The sequence below is a fragment of the Ambystoma mexicanum genome, chromosome 6p (assembly GCF_040938575.1).
Source record: "Ambystoma mexicanum isolate Mex_15411 chromosome 6p, UKY_AmexF1_1, whole genome shotgun sequence".
Classification (NCBI taxonomy): Eukaryota; Metazoa; Chordata; class Amphibia; order Caudata; family Ambystomatidae; genus Ambystoma; species Ambystoma mexicanum.
Window position 1 is genome coordinate 775,785,225 of NC_090935.1, and position 15,522 is coordinate 775,800,746.

The following is a 15,522-nucleotide window of genomic DNA, read 5'->3' on the forward strand; positions in this document are numbered from 1 at the left end:
GCTGATCTCATGACACAAACCAAAAGTAAAAACTATGTACATCAACACATGTCCGTCACACACATACACTGGATGGCATTGCTTGTGTAAACCCACATTTTCACATGTATCAAGCCAATGAGCGAATCCCACACATGGAACTAAAAAATGAAAATGTATTATGTACATGAAATCAAAAATGAAATGAAAGCATACCAAAATATGAAAAATGAAATGAAAAGCATGTGAAAATGATGAGTGAATGAAAATGACAACCAATCCATATGAATTTGAACAGAAAACACACCAAAGTCAGCCTCCAACAACGCAAATCCAAAGGAAATGTAAAAAAAAAAAGAAATCCATTGCTTCATGTTCATAACCAAAAAAAAAGAGAAAAATCAATCCATTGTCAAACTATTTACAATCCATTGTCCGGGAAAAAGAAATCCATTGCTCCATGTCCATAAAGCAAAACAAAAAAAAAGGATACATGATGAAACTATATACAATACATTGTCCAAGGATGTAAAGGGTCCATGATCCCAACCAAACAAATGAAACCTACCTTCCTACCTACCTAAAAATATGACTATAGACAAATTTGGGTGGCATTGTCCATTGACCACAAATGAAAGGAAAACATAAAGGAAACCTAACTCTGAAAACTATTTACAAGGGCAGTGGGCTAGTCCAACGGCTCACTTTTGGATGTCCCGGGCCAGGGCATCATCGAACTCCTGCTCAATGTCCTGGAGGCGGTCCTCTTCCATGGCCCCGAGGGTTCGCAGGGACGACGACATGTTCTCCTCCAACTCCCTGCGAATTGCCTCGAGGCACTCGGCCCGCCTTAGGGCCCTCTGCATGGAGTTCTCTGCCCTGACCATCGTGAGCCGTGCCTCTTCTGCCCGCTGCCGCTCCGCATCTATAGCATGGCCTAACCGCTGCCACAAGGAAGACACTTCCAGTCCTGGGTCCTCCTGCCCTCTGGCCGATGCCTGCCCCTCCGATGTTGAAGACCCCGAGCCATCATTGCTCCCACCTAGAGCCTGCTACCGCTGCTGCTGTCCATGTGCCATGTCTGATGGTGCCTGCACATCCTCCATCAGCTGGTCTCCAGTTGTGGTGTCCACCCCTGCTGGGCCAACGACTCCCGACTGTGGCAGGGATGTGAGCTCCACCAAGCTGGCTGTGTTTGTTGGGCCAGGTCCACAGGGGGCCCTGGTGGAATCTGGGCTGGAAGACGGTGTGGAGAACGACTGGCGCATAGTCTCCACAGAGGAGGAGAGGTCCGCCAGAGTGCGCAACACATGTAGGGACCCACCAACCAGGTCGGAGACCATACGTTCGTGGGACCCCTCGTCCGCAGGTAGTGGAGAGGCAGATGACATGGCACTCTCCCCTACCTGCGGACGGGCCTGGGACGGGCCTCCCTGCTGGTGCATAGTGGTGCAGTCACAGTGTCAGGGACAGCGACATGCACAGGCCCCTCCGCGGTGACCTGTGCTGCCTCCTGCCCCTGGCCCAGGACTGCACCACTTGTACCAGTGGTACTACCCCCACCAGGCCCCATGTGCAGCTCAGTAGCGGGCTCCTCCTCCTCTGTGGAGACCACCAACATGGATGTCTCCACACCATCTTCCGCCATTGGAAGCCCCTGTGGGGGCTCACCCGGCCCTTCCGCCACAGCCGTTGTGGCAGACGCAGCACCAGCCCCCTCGGTCCCGGATAATGGTAATTCCTGGGAGGGTGGCTGGGCCTTGCGCCGCCGCCCAGTGGAGGCATCCCCGCCGCTTGGCTCCACAGCGCCGTCTCCGCCCTCTTCTTCACTTGACGCTGCATAGAGGGAGACATAGAACACAAGCATCAGGGTACAGTACAAAATACCCTAGACAGGAAGAAATTAAAACATGAGTGCCACTGTCAAATGTCACTTCCATCCTGTCATTCCACAACCCATGGGTCAATGCACACAACACACATGCAGAAACAGTCCCGGCGCCTGCAATCAACATCAACATCATGTAGAAGGGCCCCTGTAAGCCAAGATGTTGCCTTCAAAGTCACATGCAGCCATGGCGTTTCAAAGTCACACACACACTTCTCTGGCACACACACACATGCACCATACAAGTACATGACATCAGCACCCATTCCTCACCCCCCCTTCATGTCCAGGAACAGAGACAGCCATGCTTTCATGTGTGCATTCCGCATAGAGCTCCCATGTTGCATTAAAACACATGCACCAACCATGTGGTTCACAAATAACTGGTCTCACATGCATGACCATGATGTCCCTGCACACCCACATCCATACATGGCCTATGTTACACATACAGGCAAGCATCAGACTAGCAGCACACTGCAACATGCCCTGTCTCACACAGCAATGCTTGGCCACTTACCGCTCAACTCCGGACGGGTCTTCCTCCGAAGGATCTGGGCGTGGAGCGCTGGGCCTACGCGTTCTCATCTGGATGTTACTCATGTGTGCCCGGCCCCCCTCTGCGAGGTGCCGGGCCTTCTGGAGGGTCCTGGACCTGAAGTCATCCCAGCGCTTCTTGACGTGCTTGATGTTGCGGGTTGCCACCCCCTCCGCGTTAATGGCAACCACTACGTCGTCCCAGATCCTCTCCCGTCCTTCCTTGTTGGCGCGTGATGTTCTGAAGAGGGCATCATAATGTCCCAGGACATGCTCCACCAGGACACACAACTTCGGTGGCATTGAAGCTGGTGGCCCTCTGCCTCTCTGGCTGGGGGTTGCCAGTGGTGCCAGATGGAGATGTGCCTGACATGGCAACCCCAGAGGCAGGAGTGGGTGGGCAACTGGGTCCTGGGGCTGGGCTGTGGAGCGATTGTATCCCAGTCGGGAGTCTTCTGTTCCAGCAGGGGTGGACACAGCAACTGGACCTCTGCAGATGGCTGATGTGCAGGCACCAAATAGCAGGGCATGTGGGCAGCAGACAGTCAGGCAGCAGCAGATGGCAGGTGGGAGCGTGCTCGGGGCTCTGGGGGGCAGGAAAATGGCCTTCAGGGCAGGAACGTGGTCTTCCGTGTGTGCATGCATGGCCAGCTTGATACAGAGTGATTTGGCACGTGAAAAATGTGCACGTCAGCGTGTAATTCAAGGAAAGGCCCTCAGTGCGTAAGCGGGTCAGCACACGTACGCGATTTCATTGGTCCAAAGGCCCTTTGCGCGTAAGCGGGTCTGTGACGTGTCGCGCACGGGTGTTGCCCTTTCACGTGTCAAACTTCTCGCGAACCCCAGGAATACACATACACCACTCGCACAGGGCCCTTTCGTGTGTGAAACTTCCCGCGAACCCCATAATACACGTACCCTGCTGAAATCACATGGAGACTTCCCGCGAACCCCGTAATACACGTACCCCGCTTGCACAGGGCCCTTTCGCGTGTCAAACTTCCCACGAACCCCCATTATACACGTACCCTGCTGAAATGGCCTCTGAGACTTCCCGCGAACCCCATAATACACGTACCCTGCTGAAATCACATGGAGACTTCCCGCGAACCCCGTAATACACGTACCCGACTCGCACAGGGCCCTTTCGTGTGTGAGACTTCCCGCGAACCCCATAATACATGTACCCTGCTGAAATGGCTTGTGAGACTTCCCGCGAACCCCATAATACACGTACCCCGCTCGCACAGGGCCCTTTCGCGTGTCAAACTTCACGCGAACCCCAGGAATACACGTACCCCACTCGCACAGGGCCCTTTCGCGTGTAAAACTTCACGCGAACCCCAGTTATACACGTACCCTGCTGAAATGGTGTGTGAGACTTCCCGCGAACCCCATAATACACGTACCCCGCTCGCACAGGGCCCTTTCACGTGTCAAACTTCATGCGAACCCCAGGAATACACGTACCCCACTCGCACAGGCCCTTTCGCGTGTGAAACTTCACGCGCACCCCAGTAATACACGTTCCCCGCTTGGCTTTGCTGTTTGGCAGCCCTGTAAACTGGTCCAGGGTTAGCTCAGCCCTTTGCGCTGAATTGGGAATTTTGATGGCTTTTCCTTGCGTTAGGGCGTTCTTGGGGGCGTAACTGGCGCTGCTGCAGGGTCGCTGCGCCACTCTGCGCCACGGCTGGTTTTGGAGGCTAAAATCCATGAATACGCTGTACGCGGAAATCGATTTTAGCGCACGCTGCTGGCGCAGACATTCGCACGCGCACACTGTGCGCCAGCCGCGTGCGCCACTTTTGTGCGAAATTCTATGAATTACCCTGTAAGAGTTTTGTAGCATGGAAAGTGAGAGAGGGGCGGACTTTTTGAATATTAAAGAGGTGGAAGCGACAGGCACGAGAAGTGAGAGAGATGTGATGGGAAAAGGTGAGAGAGGAGTCAAAGTGAATCCCTAGGTTGCGAGCGTGGTCAGAGATGGGGAGATTAGAAGGGGGAAAATGAATGAAAGGAGGAGGAGAGGGAGGGGGAAGAGAGTTGGAGGGGAAGGAAACTACTTCAGTTTTATCAGTGTTAAGGGAAAGGAAGCGAGAAGACATCCAATTTTTTATTACAGTAAGGCATGAGGAATGTTTAGGGTGGAGGTCAGTAGAGAAGGAAGAGAAGGAGAGGAAGAGTTGAGTATCATCGGTGTAGAAATGATGATAAATGCCAAATGAGGAGATAACTGGGGCAAGGAGGGAGGTATAGAGTGAGAAAAGGAAAGGGCAAAGTACCGAACCTTGGGGTACTCTGTATTCCAGAGGCTGGGTAGGAGAGGAGCGGCCTCCCCAAGAAACAGTAAAAGAGTGGGAGGAGAGGTAAGAGGATTGCTTCGAGTGTCTAGCGGAGAGGAGGGAGTTAAGGATGTAAGTGAGGGCAATTTCAGGAGAGTGTTTAGGATGGAAGCCAGATTGAGAGGGAGGAAGGAGAGAAAGAATAGTGACAAAGGTTGAGAGTTGCGAGTAGGCCAGGCGTTGGAGAAGTTTAGAGAGGAATGGGAGAAGTGAGATTGGACGGAAGTTGGAGGTGAGCAGGGGGTCAGCAAAAGGTTTCTTCAGAATAGGAATCATAGTGGCATGTTTGAAAGCAGAGGGAAAGATAGCAGAGGAAAGGCAGGTGTTGAAGAATGAAGTTAGGTAGGGAATAAGAAGAGGGTAGATCTTAGGTATAAGGAGGGAAGGGAAAGGGTCAGTAGGAGCAGACGATGGGTGGGCTTTGGAGAGGAGGATGGAAACATCAGAAGGGGAGACAGGGGAGATGTCAGTCATGCAGGTAGAGGGGGAGAAGGGAGAAGGGGGAGGGGGGAATAAGAGGAGCAATTGATTTTTTGCCGAAGGGCAAGGATCTTGGAAGAGAAGAAGTTTGCAAAGTCAGAGGGAGAAAGGGTGGAAGAGGTTGAGGGATCGGGGGTGGGAGAAGAGAGAAGACGAGAGAGAGTTTGGAAGATGCAGCGAGGGTGGGAGGCTTGTTATGTTTAGCATGGTGTATCCCACACTTAACTGTTACGTGCAGGATACACCATGCTAGCACAGAAAAACGCAAAGATTAGGCAAGCCAATCTGAATTGTTGGGTTAGGGAAACACAGCTTCCAATGCACACAGATTGACCATTTTTCGAAGGAGTTTGCAGGTAGGAGAAATGTTCAAATAAATTCCACATTCCAGCAGCTCAACTGATCCATGTGGATTGAGAGACATACAACCAAGGGCAGTGAATTTGAAAACTGGCCGATAGCCTTCAAACTTAACACAGCAAGAGAATCATACCCTGCAAGCAATGGCAAAGTGAACAGTTATTGCTTTTGTGTAGCACACTTGTTTTATGGTTGCCAGGTAGTGCCATATTGCCAGAAACTCACATTACACGTAGTCCAGGAAAGTCACAGGTACTATGGTATGTAACGGTTTGTTGAGAAGCCACCCTCAACATGTGGAGTTCCTTCCCTCCCCACTCACGTGGTTATGCACCAAACTGTTTAACATATTCTTTTTAGCCCTATCTCAGACACATATCATGCCCCTTGGATCCCTCTCCCCTGAGCTAACAATGAGCCAAGAACCAGGCCGGTGTACGGGAAATATATTGGTATTTATTTAAATTAAAAGTAATAGAAATTAGCACAGAAATGTCAAAAAACACTTTATCCGTTGCACAACACAATCAACTTCTCTAAGCATAAATAAATCACAAAAGTGAGTTAAAAAGAACACAATCAAAATTCTTTACTTTCTGCCAATTTCACTTAACAAAATAATTACACTGATCAATAACGACGGCACTCATCATGTAATGTTGTGCAATCTTGATTTTCCTGCAGGCTTAAAAGGCTAGCAGTATGATTTCAAGATTGGTCATTATGATTTCGCCCACCCCTTTAGTTTAAAATAGACACAGGGGGATTTATCGGTTTGTTTTTGAGATCCCCCTGTGCTTTGGTCTATGTTGGGAAGTCAGACAAAAAAATGTGTACACTTTGGGGAATTTTGGATTTCAGACCCACCTTACTGAGAGGCCTGTGTTGGAAGCTGGATAAAACGATAGGATTGATTTAAGAACAAAGACACCCCTCTTCCTTAAAGAAGTTGGGGTCAGCAGGACAATGAGGATTTCCAAATTAATGTATAGGCTATAGTTTTCAACAAACACTGGGAAGTGAGCATTGTTATTTTTGAATTTTTTACATAATTCACCCGTAGTGTTCTGCCAAATGGGGAAATAATTAAATTAATATTTTTTGGTTAAATAGGCCAAGGATCTACACGGTTTTGCCCTCCTGCCCGCTATAAAGGGAAAGTATTCAAGGCAAGCAGACTCCCCCCATCTATTGGTTTCCCAGGGCTCAGCTCTAATTACATAGGAAGCCTCTGTTTAAGGTTCAGGAAAGCCAGCTGCATCTCGGGACACTCTGGAAAAATACAGCAGGGATCTGGTCACTCCACCCTCAATGATGGCCTCCCACTCTCCACCATAGGACCCAGTCAGCTTGAGGCCTTCCTAGACATAGACTGCTCCACCCAGATGGACTCTCAGCAATCACCTCCGGTGTCTCCTTACAGCTGTCAGACAGTAAGTTTAAGCAGCCTTCCTGATGGTCTGTCTCTTCTCTCTGTCCTGTCTTCGTGTTTCTTTTTTCTGTCTCTGCTGTTCTAGTGCAGTCCCCCTTATATAGCAGCGATGACACCACCAATTTTGAAATCTTGGGGAAGTACCCTGAAATAATCCTTGCCACTAGGATTGCACAGTTACCCTTCTCTCTCCTCCCAAACCCAGCCTCCAAGTCAGGATTGGTTTAGTGCTCTGGAGCAGCATGTGGCAATTCCCTTTTGTAATCGCTCTTTGTTCTCCTTTTAACTTTTTAGCAAAAACTAATTATGTATCACAACTTCATAATTTTACTAGCAACTGCCATACTAAACATATTTTCTGATTCCACTAATCATGGAGAATTGGATAAGCCGACCACCAAATCCGGACCCTATAGCACGCCCATGTGGCACCTTTCTGTCATTTCCATAGAAAGCACAACAGTTATGAATATATATGCTATTAAGCATATACCTAATTTCATTTTCCACCCGCTCACCAACTCTCACATTTGGAACATGTTCGGATCAGCCAGAAACCTAGTCTAACTGGCCATTACAGTTCCCAGAATCACATGTAGATGCATTTTATATCCCCAAAATCGTATGGAAATTACATAACATTTTTACAAAAATGAAATCAATCCACCTTATGGTTGCTGAGAAAAAGGCTCAAATGATAATAGTCCTTTTAAATTAATTGTGAATCTTCATGTGTGACAAATGGCAATTTCTGCCTTCCAGCCATTTGTTTTCACTGGATCAGCCTGTACCTTTGTCAGTCTCCTTTGTGTTGGAAGCTTGTTCTTTGAAGTCGGTGCCCCCATTTGCACACATATTAGTCATGCTCCAGCCAAGGGGTAACTTTTCTTGAAAACAATGCTTTCAGAGCCAGCAGGTCTGGAGAACACTGAATTGTGACACCTTTAGCAGATCATTTTATTGCAACTGGTCATTTGATTGACGATGTGACATTCAGGCTGTGAGTGGGAGATTTCCTTGTGAAGTTTTTTTTTCATGGCCAGCAAAAGAGTTTGCCTGGGGCTGACATTTCTCATGAAGACGAAGTGGCTCTTCAAATGTCACTGTAGTTTTGTGGGTGAAACATAAGATTAATTGCATTTGCTCAACCCGCACATCATGTTTTGTTTTCCTGACATTTTTCTGTGAGCAGTGATAATTTTTTCACTTTTACCATTTAAAGCCGTTTTTATTTGCACACACCTCTGCGGGCCGTTTAATGCTGATTTTCCATTGGTAATGACAGGTAGGCCCCTTTCCACATGGCTCTTTAATTTTACTTGAAAGACAACAACAAAGGCTAGGCCGTTTTTGTTTCAGTGTTTAAAATCTTGCTATTCATGTGAAAGGGACTTCTGTTTGGGGCCTTTAAATGCACCCCACAGGTAGGTATTCCGATCAAATGCCAGATACTTGCAAAATATTTGTACAACATACAGGACTTCTAGCGTGTAGGATCCCTAGGCGATAGCTCAAAAATGATTAACTCACCAATGGCATGGGGCCAGCCTGCACCTCGCAAGTTCTAATCCTTTCAAGATCGAATGAAGCCATCATCCTTTTGAGATTGATAAATTGATTACCATTAAATTGGGTAAAAATAACTGCATTATTACAGCGACCTGTGCAAGTCACTACTACTGAATGAACATGAAGGGCGGCCTACTGCGCTACAGACAGTATTTTTAAAAAAAGGATCTTTTGGGAGTTGTGGTTCTTAGCATAAATGACTAGGGCATACATTAATGGTGCTGGTGAAATAATTGGACGTAGAGGAGGCCAGTAGATGTTGTTTGTTCCAACTAAGAGCAGCCAAAGAAATATGCTAATTGGCTGGGAGCATGATGGGTGGGAAGTGGCGCTAGCAATGGGAACATATTGAAGAAAATGGAGTGCCTGGTAAAACTTTGGTTGTTTAATTCAGTCTCGTGTGGGCGTGATGTACATTTGGTGCTACCCTAAGAGCCATTTAGGTAAGTCTGTCCTAGTGATTGAGATTGATGGCAAATAATCTACAGGTAGATCCAATGCTTCTTTGGAGTTTTTGCTTAGAGCACATGTACATGTAGTAAGTCTTAGTTACCTGGGATACATCGCTGTGTATATAACGAGAAACTCCTCCCAGTGAGTCTATAGCTAATCACACCATTACAATATGCACAGTTGTATGTTTGTCAATGAGAGACATTGTTGAATGTAATCTGCTGTGTACAATATGTTACACTTAATACTTGAAGTTCTAGATCTTCATTGGGGCTTCTGTTACAACTGTCTAGTCGGTTTATCCAAATGGCCTCCTGCTTTGTCAGAGAAACTGTTCTGTTACCACCCCTTGGATGTGCTGCTATATATTAAATTCCTGAGGCTTGTCCATTATCTACATTGGCCTCTGGTTGTTGTTTTTTTATTTTGCCAGTGAGTGGCTGGTGGGTAGTCTGGTGTCTTATGTATGTAACATGTTCCAACAGTGATTCCGTCAACAAGCAAATGGTGCATCCCACATAAATGAGTCCTCGCTGGAGATCCAGAACTTTACTTACTCATGGGGACTAAGATGCAGAACTATATATGCTGCTGTGATTCATTATCTTCACCCCACAGCCCTAAAGGAGCTTCCTACAGGAAGGCAACTTTTTAAAGGTTTCACAGGAGTTCAAAAGTGTTCTGTCCTGCTATGCATGCTGTAGAATGTTGGTTCTGGAGTGATTGGCAGCTTGTTGGTGAGTGTCTGCTGGTGAATGTTCTGAGTGTGTCAATTAGGACCTGTGCTGGTGGGGGTTGGGGGGTGTGAGGTCCCTGTCTGATGTATATTCAGTAAGTAACTGTAACCTTGTACATGTCTAAAATAAAGCCTATAACTGGTTTCATACAAGTGGCTCCACAGGTGGTCTGTGAGTGAGCCTCAATCTGCCCACCAGGTATCACAACATGCAGTTATGTTAACTTTTCCAGATACTGATACACTAAGTACGCTAAGTACGCTTAAAGGCAGGGGCGTGCGAGAGGTAACTTGTCTTCCTTAAATGCAAATTTGGTGTCTGCAGCCCAAAAACATGGATTAAACATCTGCTGCCATGAGTTTATGGGGTAAGAAATTGTGTTTGCCTCTGTTGAACAAGTGGTATGTGCTGCAACACAATGAGACAATGCACAGTAACACATGTCTCCAATATCACTTTAACTTGCAGGTTGGGGCTGTGCTAAACGTGAAAAACATATTTAATTTGCGCTTTTAAAGTCACCATTACAGTAACAGCACAAAAGCATGGCTTTATAGCACAGGGTCTTCTGTTACACCAGATGTACCTGCAGGCATACCTCTCAACTCACCCACCTTCGAGAATCAATAGGTTGAGAAGTAGGCTGCAGGGCATTTTTGGTCCATGGTGACACACAGTTGATGAATCATGACAAAGAACAGCTCTCAGTTATCAGTTTTGATGATGACAATTTTATAGATTTAGCATCAGGAAAGTAATGTTTTCTTTCTGTATTCATTCTTGAACTAAAATGTCCTCCAGCGTAAAGTTTGCAAACTGCACATCTGATATTTTCCTGTTAAATAGTGTATGTGTCCGAATGCATATTTTAAAACACTAAACTGTTCATATGCACAGTATGTTTTCCACGTGTTTTAGGATTATTTAAATTATTTTCTTCATCCGTTGTTTAACTACATCTACATTTTAGCTCTGTGGAGTGGCCTCTTCACTCATTTAACTGAGTCATGGAATAACTTCAAGTGCCTTGAGCCAAATTATACAACTTGGATTGACATCTTGGAACAAAATGGATATTACACAAAGAAAATAGGAAAAGAAGACTATACAGATGGCCATCACTCTGCCAGGTATGTGGAAAACAAAATGTACACATATTTATATCTGAGAAAACAGAACAGAAAATACTGATTTATTTTATTTATAAACACACATTGGGGGTCATTACGACCTTGGAGGTAACCATGCCGCAATTTGCGTCATGGTTACCCCCTTACCGGGTTCCGGGTCCCTTAAATGAGGAATTACCGGGCCATTCCAACCTTGGAGGACCCGGTAATCACTCATTCGAGGAACCCAGACCCGGTACATCCCATTCCCATTCAAGCCCCCATAGGGCTCAATGGGAATGGGGAGGGAGATAACAACGGCCCGTTAATAACGGGCCCGTTGTTAGCTCCCTGGTCTGCTAGCGGGACCCGCTAAGGGCACCTGGTTTTGGTGCCCTTTGCGGGACCCACGAGCAGACTCGTAATGGGGCGTTAAGGGGATGACGGCTCCGGCACCATTACCGGCGCCGTAAACCCCTTACCGCCAGCCTCGGAATCAGGCCCAATGTATTAGTCTAATTTAACATACAGACACAATAAGCCTTTTATTTATTTATTTTCACTAGGCCTTGCAGCATGCCGCAGGGTCTCAAAGTGCTAGGATGCAAATATAAGGTAGCATATGAGAACTATGTAAAGTACAGCAATGGAAAAAACAATTCCGTATTCTAAAAAGCCACTATTTCTCGCATACATTCCTCAGTTGCAGTTTTGCTCTCACCTCAGTAGAGAAAAGGCCACTCAAATGTCTTTCCTGTGGCCAGGAAGGGAAAGAGCAATTTGCGTAGGGCAGAAATGAAGAAGTGGTGTGAAGTGTCGACGTCTCGTCCCCTTTTGTCAACTCTTCACCCTAATTTTGCTAGTCAAAATGCAGAAGAAGAGACCTTGGAATTGGGAGGGGTGAGTCTGGGCCATGTTTTGTGTGTGTGTTTGTGTTGGTCAGGACATGGGTGGCTGTTGTGTTTGGGAATGTGGGCGGAATGTTTGTCCCAAAATGTTCCTGGTTTTGGATGTTCCTATCCGTGTTATAGGTTCCCCAGCCATGCTGATCTAAATGTATTGTCTGGCAATGTTTCCTTTATTTGCTAGCCCATCATATTCACAGCCAACTGCACCACTTTTACATTTCATTTTCTATGGTTTATGTTTGTCTTGTTTAACTCTCGCTGTTCTTATCAGTATTTGAATTGACATTTCATCTTATTTTTGTACCATCTCACTAATTATAGTATAGCGCTTTGTCGCAAAGTTCTTTAGAAATGTAATAAAATAAAGTGCGGCCACAAGTAATGAGATTGATGAATACCTCGCCACGATACCCATGACACTACTATCGGCAGACGCACGCAATCCATTGGAAACCCCCATAATGCTCAGTGAGAAAAAGGCGGCGATGAAGGACCTACCCGGAAGGGAAGGCATCAGGCTCGGAAGGGTTGGGGGACGAATTATATCAGGAATTCATGGAAGCGCTTGCTCCTCGTCTCCTATTGGTGTGGAACGAGGCACTGGATACTGGTATGTTGTCGGAATCAATGCGAGAGGCGGTCATAACCTTTCTGTTGAAGCCTGGGAAACCGCCTGAAGAATGCGGATCGTACCGCCCGCTGTCCCTTATTAACACGGATGCGAATATATTCGCCAAGATATTAGCCTCCCAACTTAATCCAGTGATGCCCTATATGGTGCACGAGGATCAGGCAGGATTTGTGCAAGGGAGGTTGACGGCATCGAATATTTGAAGGTTTTATAATGTTCTAGCGAACATTCCCAGGACAGCGAGGTGGTCGCCATATCACTGGACACTGTGTACTGGCCATTCCTGTTTAGAGTACTGCAGAACTACGGTCTTGGTCCTAACTTTATTAGGTGAGTACAAATCCTTTTTACGCAACCTTATGCAAGGGTGTCTGTGAATGGGGTGCTGTCATCAGTGCTGCAGCTTGCAGGTGGCAATAGACAGGGATGCCCACTTCCCCCCCGGCTGTTTACGCTTGTGATTGAGCTCCTGGCAGATCTTATGAGGGCACGACATGCAAGGGCTGGCATTTTTGTAGCCGGGCAGGTGGAGTTGATAACATTATATGCAGACGACATCACAATGTTTGTATGAAACCCCGGGAAATATCTGCAGCGGGTGTTGACCGTGGTACAGGAATTTGGTAGATTCTCCGGACTCTAATTGAACACCAACAAGTCTGAAATATTCCCACTGACGTACATCACAAGGCCACCTAGCAATCTATTTGGGCTGCGATGGACTCCCCAACAGGTGAATTATTTAAGGGAAGAGATGGCACGGACGGCAAATCTGGTCCGCAGCCTTAACTAGGATACACTGACCACAGCAATTTGTACCAAACTCGAGCGCTGGAACACACTACCTATTTCACTTATGGGACGAGTGGCACTAGTGAAAATGCTTATGCTACCCAAACTATTTTACCTCCTCAGTACAATACCACTGTGGCCAGGCAGGTCCTTCCTCGCAAAAATAACTGGTGCTTGCTCTGCATTCGTGTGGAAGGGTCAGGCGAGGGCCAGTTGGAGGCGACCCACACAGCCATATGAGCAGGGGGGGGGCTGGCAGCCCCAGACTATGAACTGTATTATTTGGCAGCCCAAGCATACTATGTCATAAACTGGATAGAAGGCGAGCCACGAACGTCATACGTTGAATTAGAAACACAGGATAGTCACATTATTGCATGGGGTGGCCATTGGGAGGTGGGGAAATTGTAACCACTTAGACCCGGTGCTCGCCACTCAGCAGGAATGGTCGAGATTAGTACAACAACCCCAAAATGCCCTAATGTACAGCCCGAGAATGCCTTTCTGAGGCACACCTTATCTAGACCCGTTGAATGACACAGCATTATCCACATACTGGCGGGGAGCAGGAATAACACAGATCGGGGAGTTGTACCACAATGGCATATTTAGATCCTGGGAGGATGTTAAGATACAACTAGGCAATACTCCTCTGTAGAAACTACAATACCTTAGACTCCAATCAGCGGTGGCATCAGCATGGAACAAATTCCCGCAGGAACCAACCTCACATCAGTGTCTGAATTATATACCTTCTTCTGGTACAATAAAAAGTACTGCCTCAGCACTATACGAATTGGCGTTAGCGGCAAAGAGTTTGCAAGTGCATGATGTCAAGGGAGAATGGGAGAGAGACCTAGGTGTCACATTCACAGAGTCACATTGGTCACAGCTATGCGGGCTTATGAAACAAGTATCGCTTAATTCCAGATGCAGGCTTATTCATTTCAAAATATTAAATAGAGTGCATCTCACCCCGGTTCGCTTAAAGAAAATGTATGCAACAACTGAGGGGAGAGGTCCAAGATGTGGCAACTAAAAGGCTGATTTAATGCGTATAATGTGGTCTTGTGGGGGCACTCTCTGGGTACTGGGGCAAGGTATGTAGCGCACTAAAAGAAATGGTGGAACAGCTTGTTAGATGGGAACATACAATATGCATGCTGGGTTATGTGCTTAAAATGAACATGGCGAAGCGCAGACTTATAAACATGGGATTGCTACTGGCCAAGCGCGCCATATTGATGCGATGTAAGAGTAAAGCACCCCCCACAACGGAGGAATGGATGAATGATATGACATGGGCAAATGATAAGGAAGAGTTATACTCCAGCCTCCTACCCCTGACCAGTCGACCAAGAGATAAATGGGGAGGCTTTCGTCAGTAGCTGAGCAATAAAGCAAATGTGGAAAATGCTGAGAGTGTGACACATTGTTAATGCTCTGTGGACCTGGTCACCTGACTTCTGATCGTTGATATAATACCCATACAAGCATTATTCCGAAGTATGGATGTATATTATGTTGTATTCTGTGCAATTTAAATAAAAGTTTTAATAAGAAATGTAATAAAATACAAATAAATACATGAATGCTATATGATACAGGCAGTGTGGCTTTCTCCTCCAGTGAATTGTTAGTGACATATGCCCCCATAGTTGTTTTTGTCGACGTAGAGCCAGAAGGTCCATTCTGAAAATACTTTTTAATTATTTGATTGTTGAGCAGTGCAGAAACATATGTCTGAACTGTCTTTCCTCATTTGGAGGAACCTCCTCAAATATCGATTTGACCTTTTTTTAAATAAGACAACCAATGTTTTTTGTGACCCTGAAACATTCTTACATTTTTACACATATCCATAAAACAATATATCAAAGCCCTCAATCTACAACTACATTTAGCGCTTCCAAGAGATTAAGAGAACTTTGAGCAAATCTTTGTTCTAGCAGAGCACACATACTTTATTTCTAACACTGCCTTGATGAAAACCTGTTTACAATCAGCTGCAACTATCCCATAGATGAGAAATAGTCAACTCATTTGTAGCGGAAGTGTGTTATTAAAACAGCCATTATTTGGTGTTCTTTTGTAATCAGGCTAACAGCACATATGATGACAGGGCCTTTGAGGCTCAGCCCTAGGGCAGTTGGGATTGGACTGGGTTGTGTCTTAAGCAAAGTCTCCAGCCTGTCTGTCCCCTGTGCCCCCCAGATTATACCTGACTCCTGTGCCCCTGCTCACAAAGTCAAGCATGTACAATTAACTTACAATGGGAACAGTTAGCACTGTGGGGTTATTCTGC

The 15,522-nt window shown here is 46.4% G+C and overlaps 1 protein-coding gene across 2 annotated transcripts in view; it reads left to right on the forward strand.

The window, feature by feature from the left end:
* ARSK (arylsulfatase family member K) overlaps positions 1 to 15,522 on the forward strand; it is a 1,332,773-nt gene that overhangs the window by 345,850 nt on the left and 971,401 nt on the right. For both annotated transcript variants that reach the window (XM_069627648.1, XM_069627647.1), the window contains exon 3: positions 10,748 to 10,907. In XM_069627648.1, coding sequence (XP_069483749.1) covers positions 10,748 to 10,907 — 160 coding nt within the window. The remainder of the gene's footprint in view (positions 1 to 10,747; positions 10,908 to 15,522) is intronic.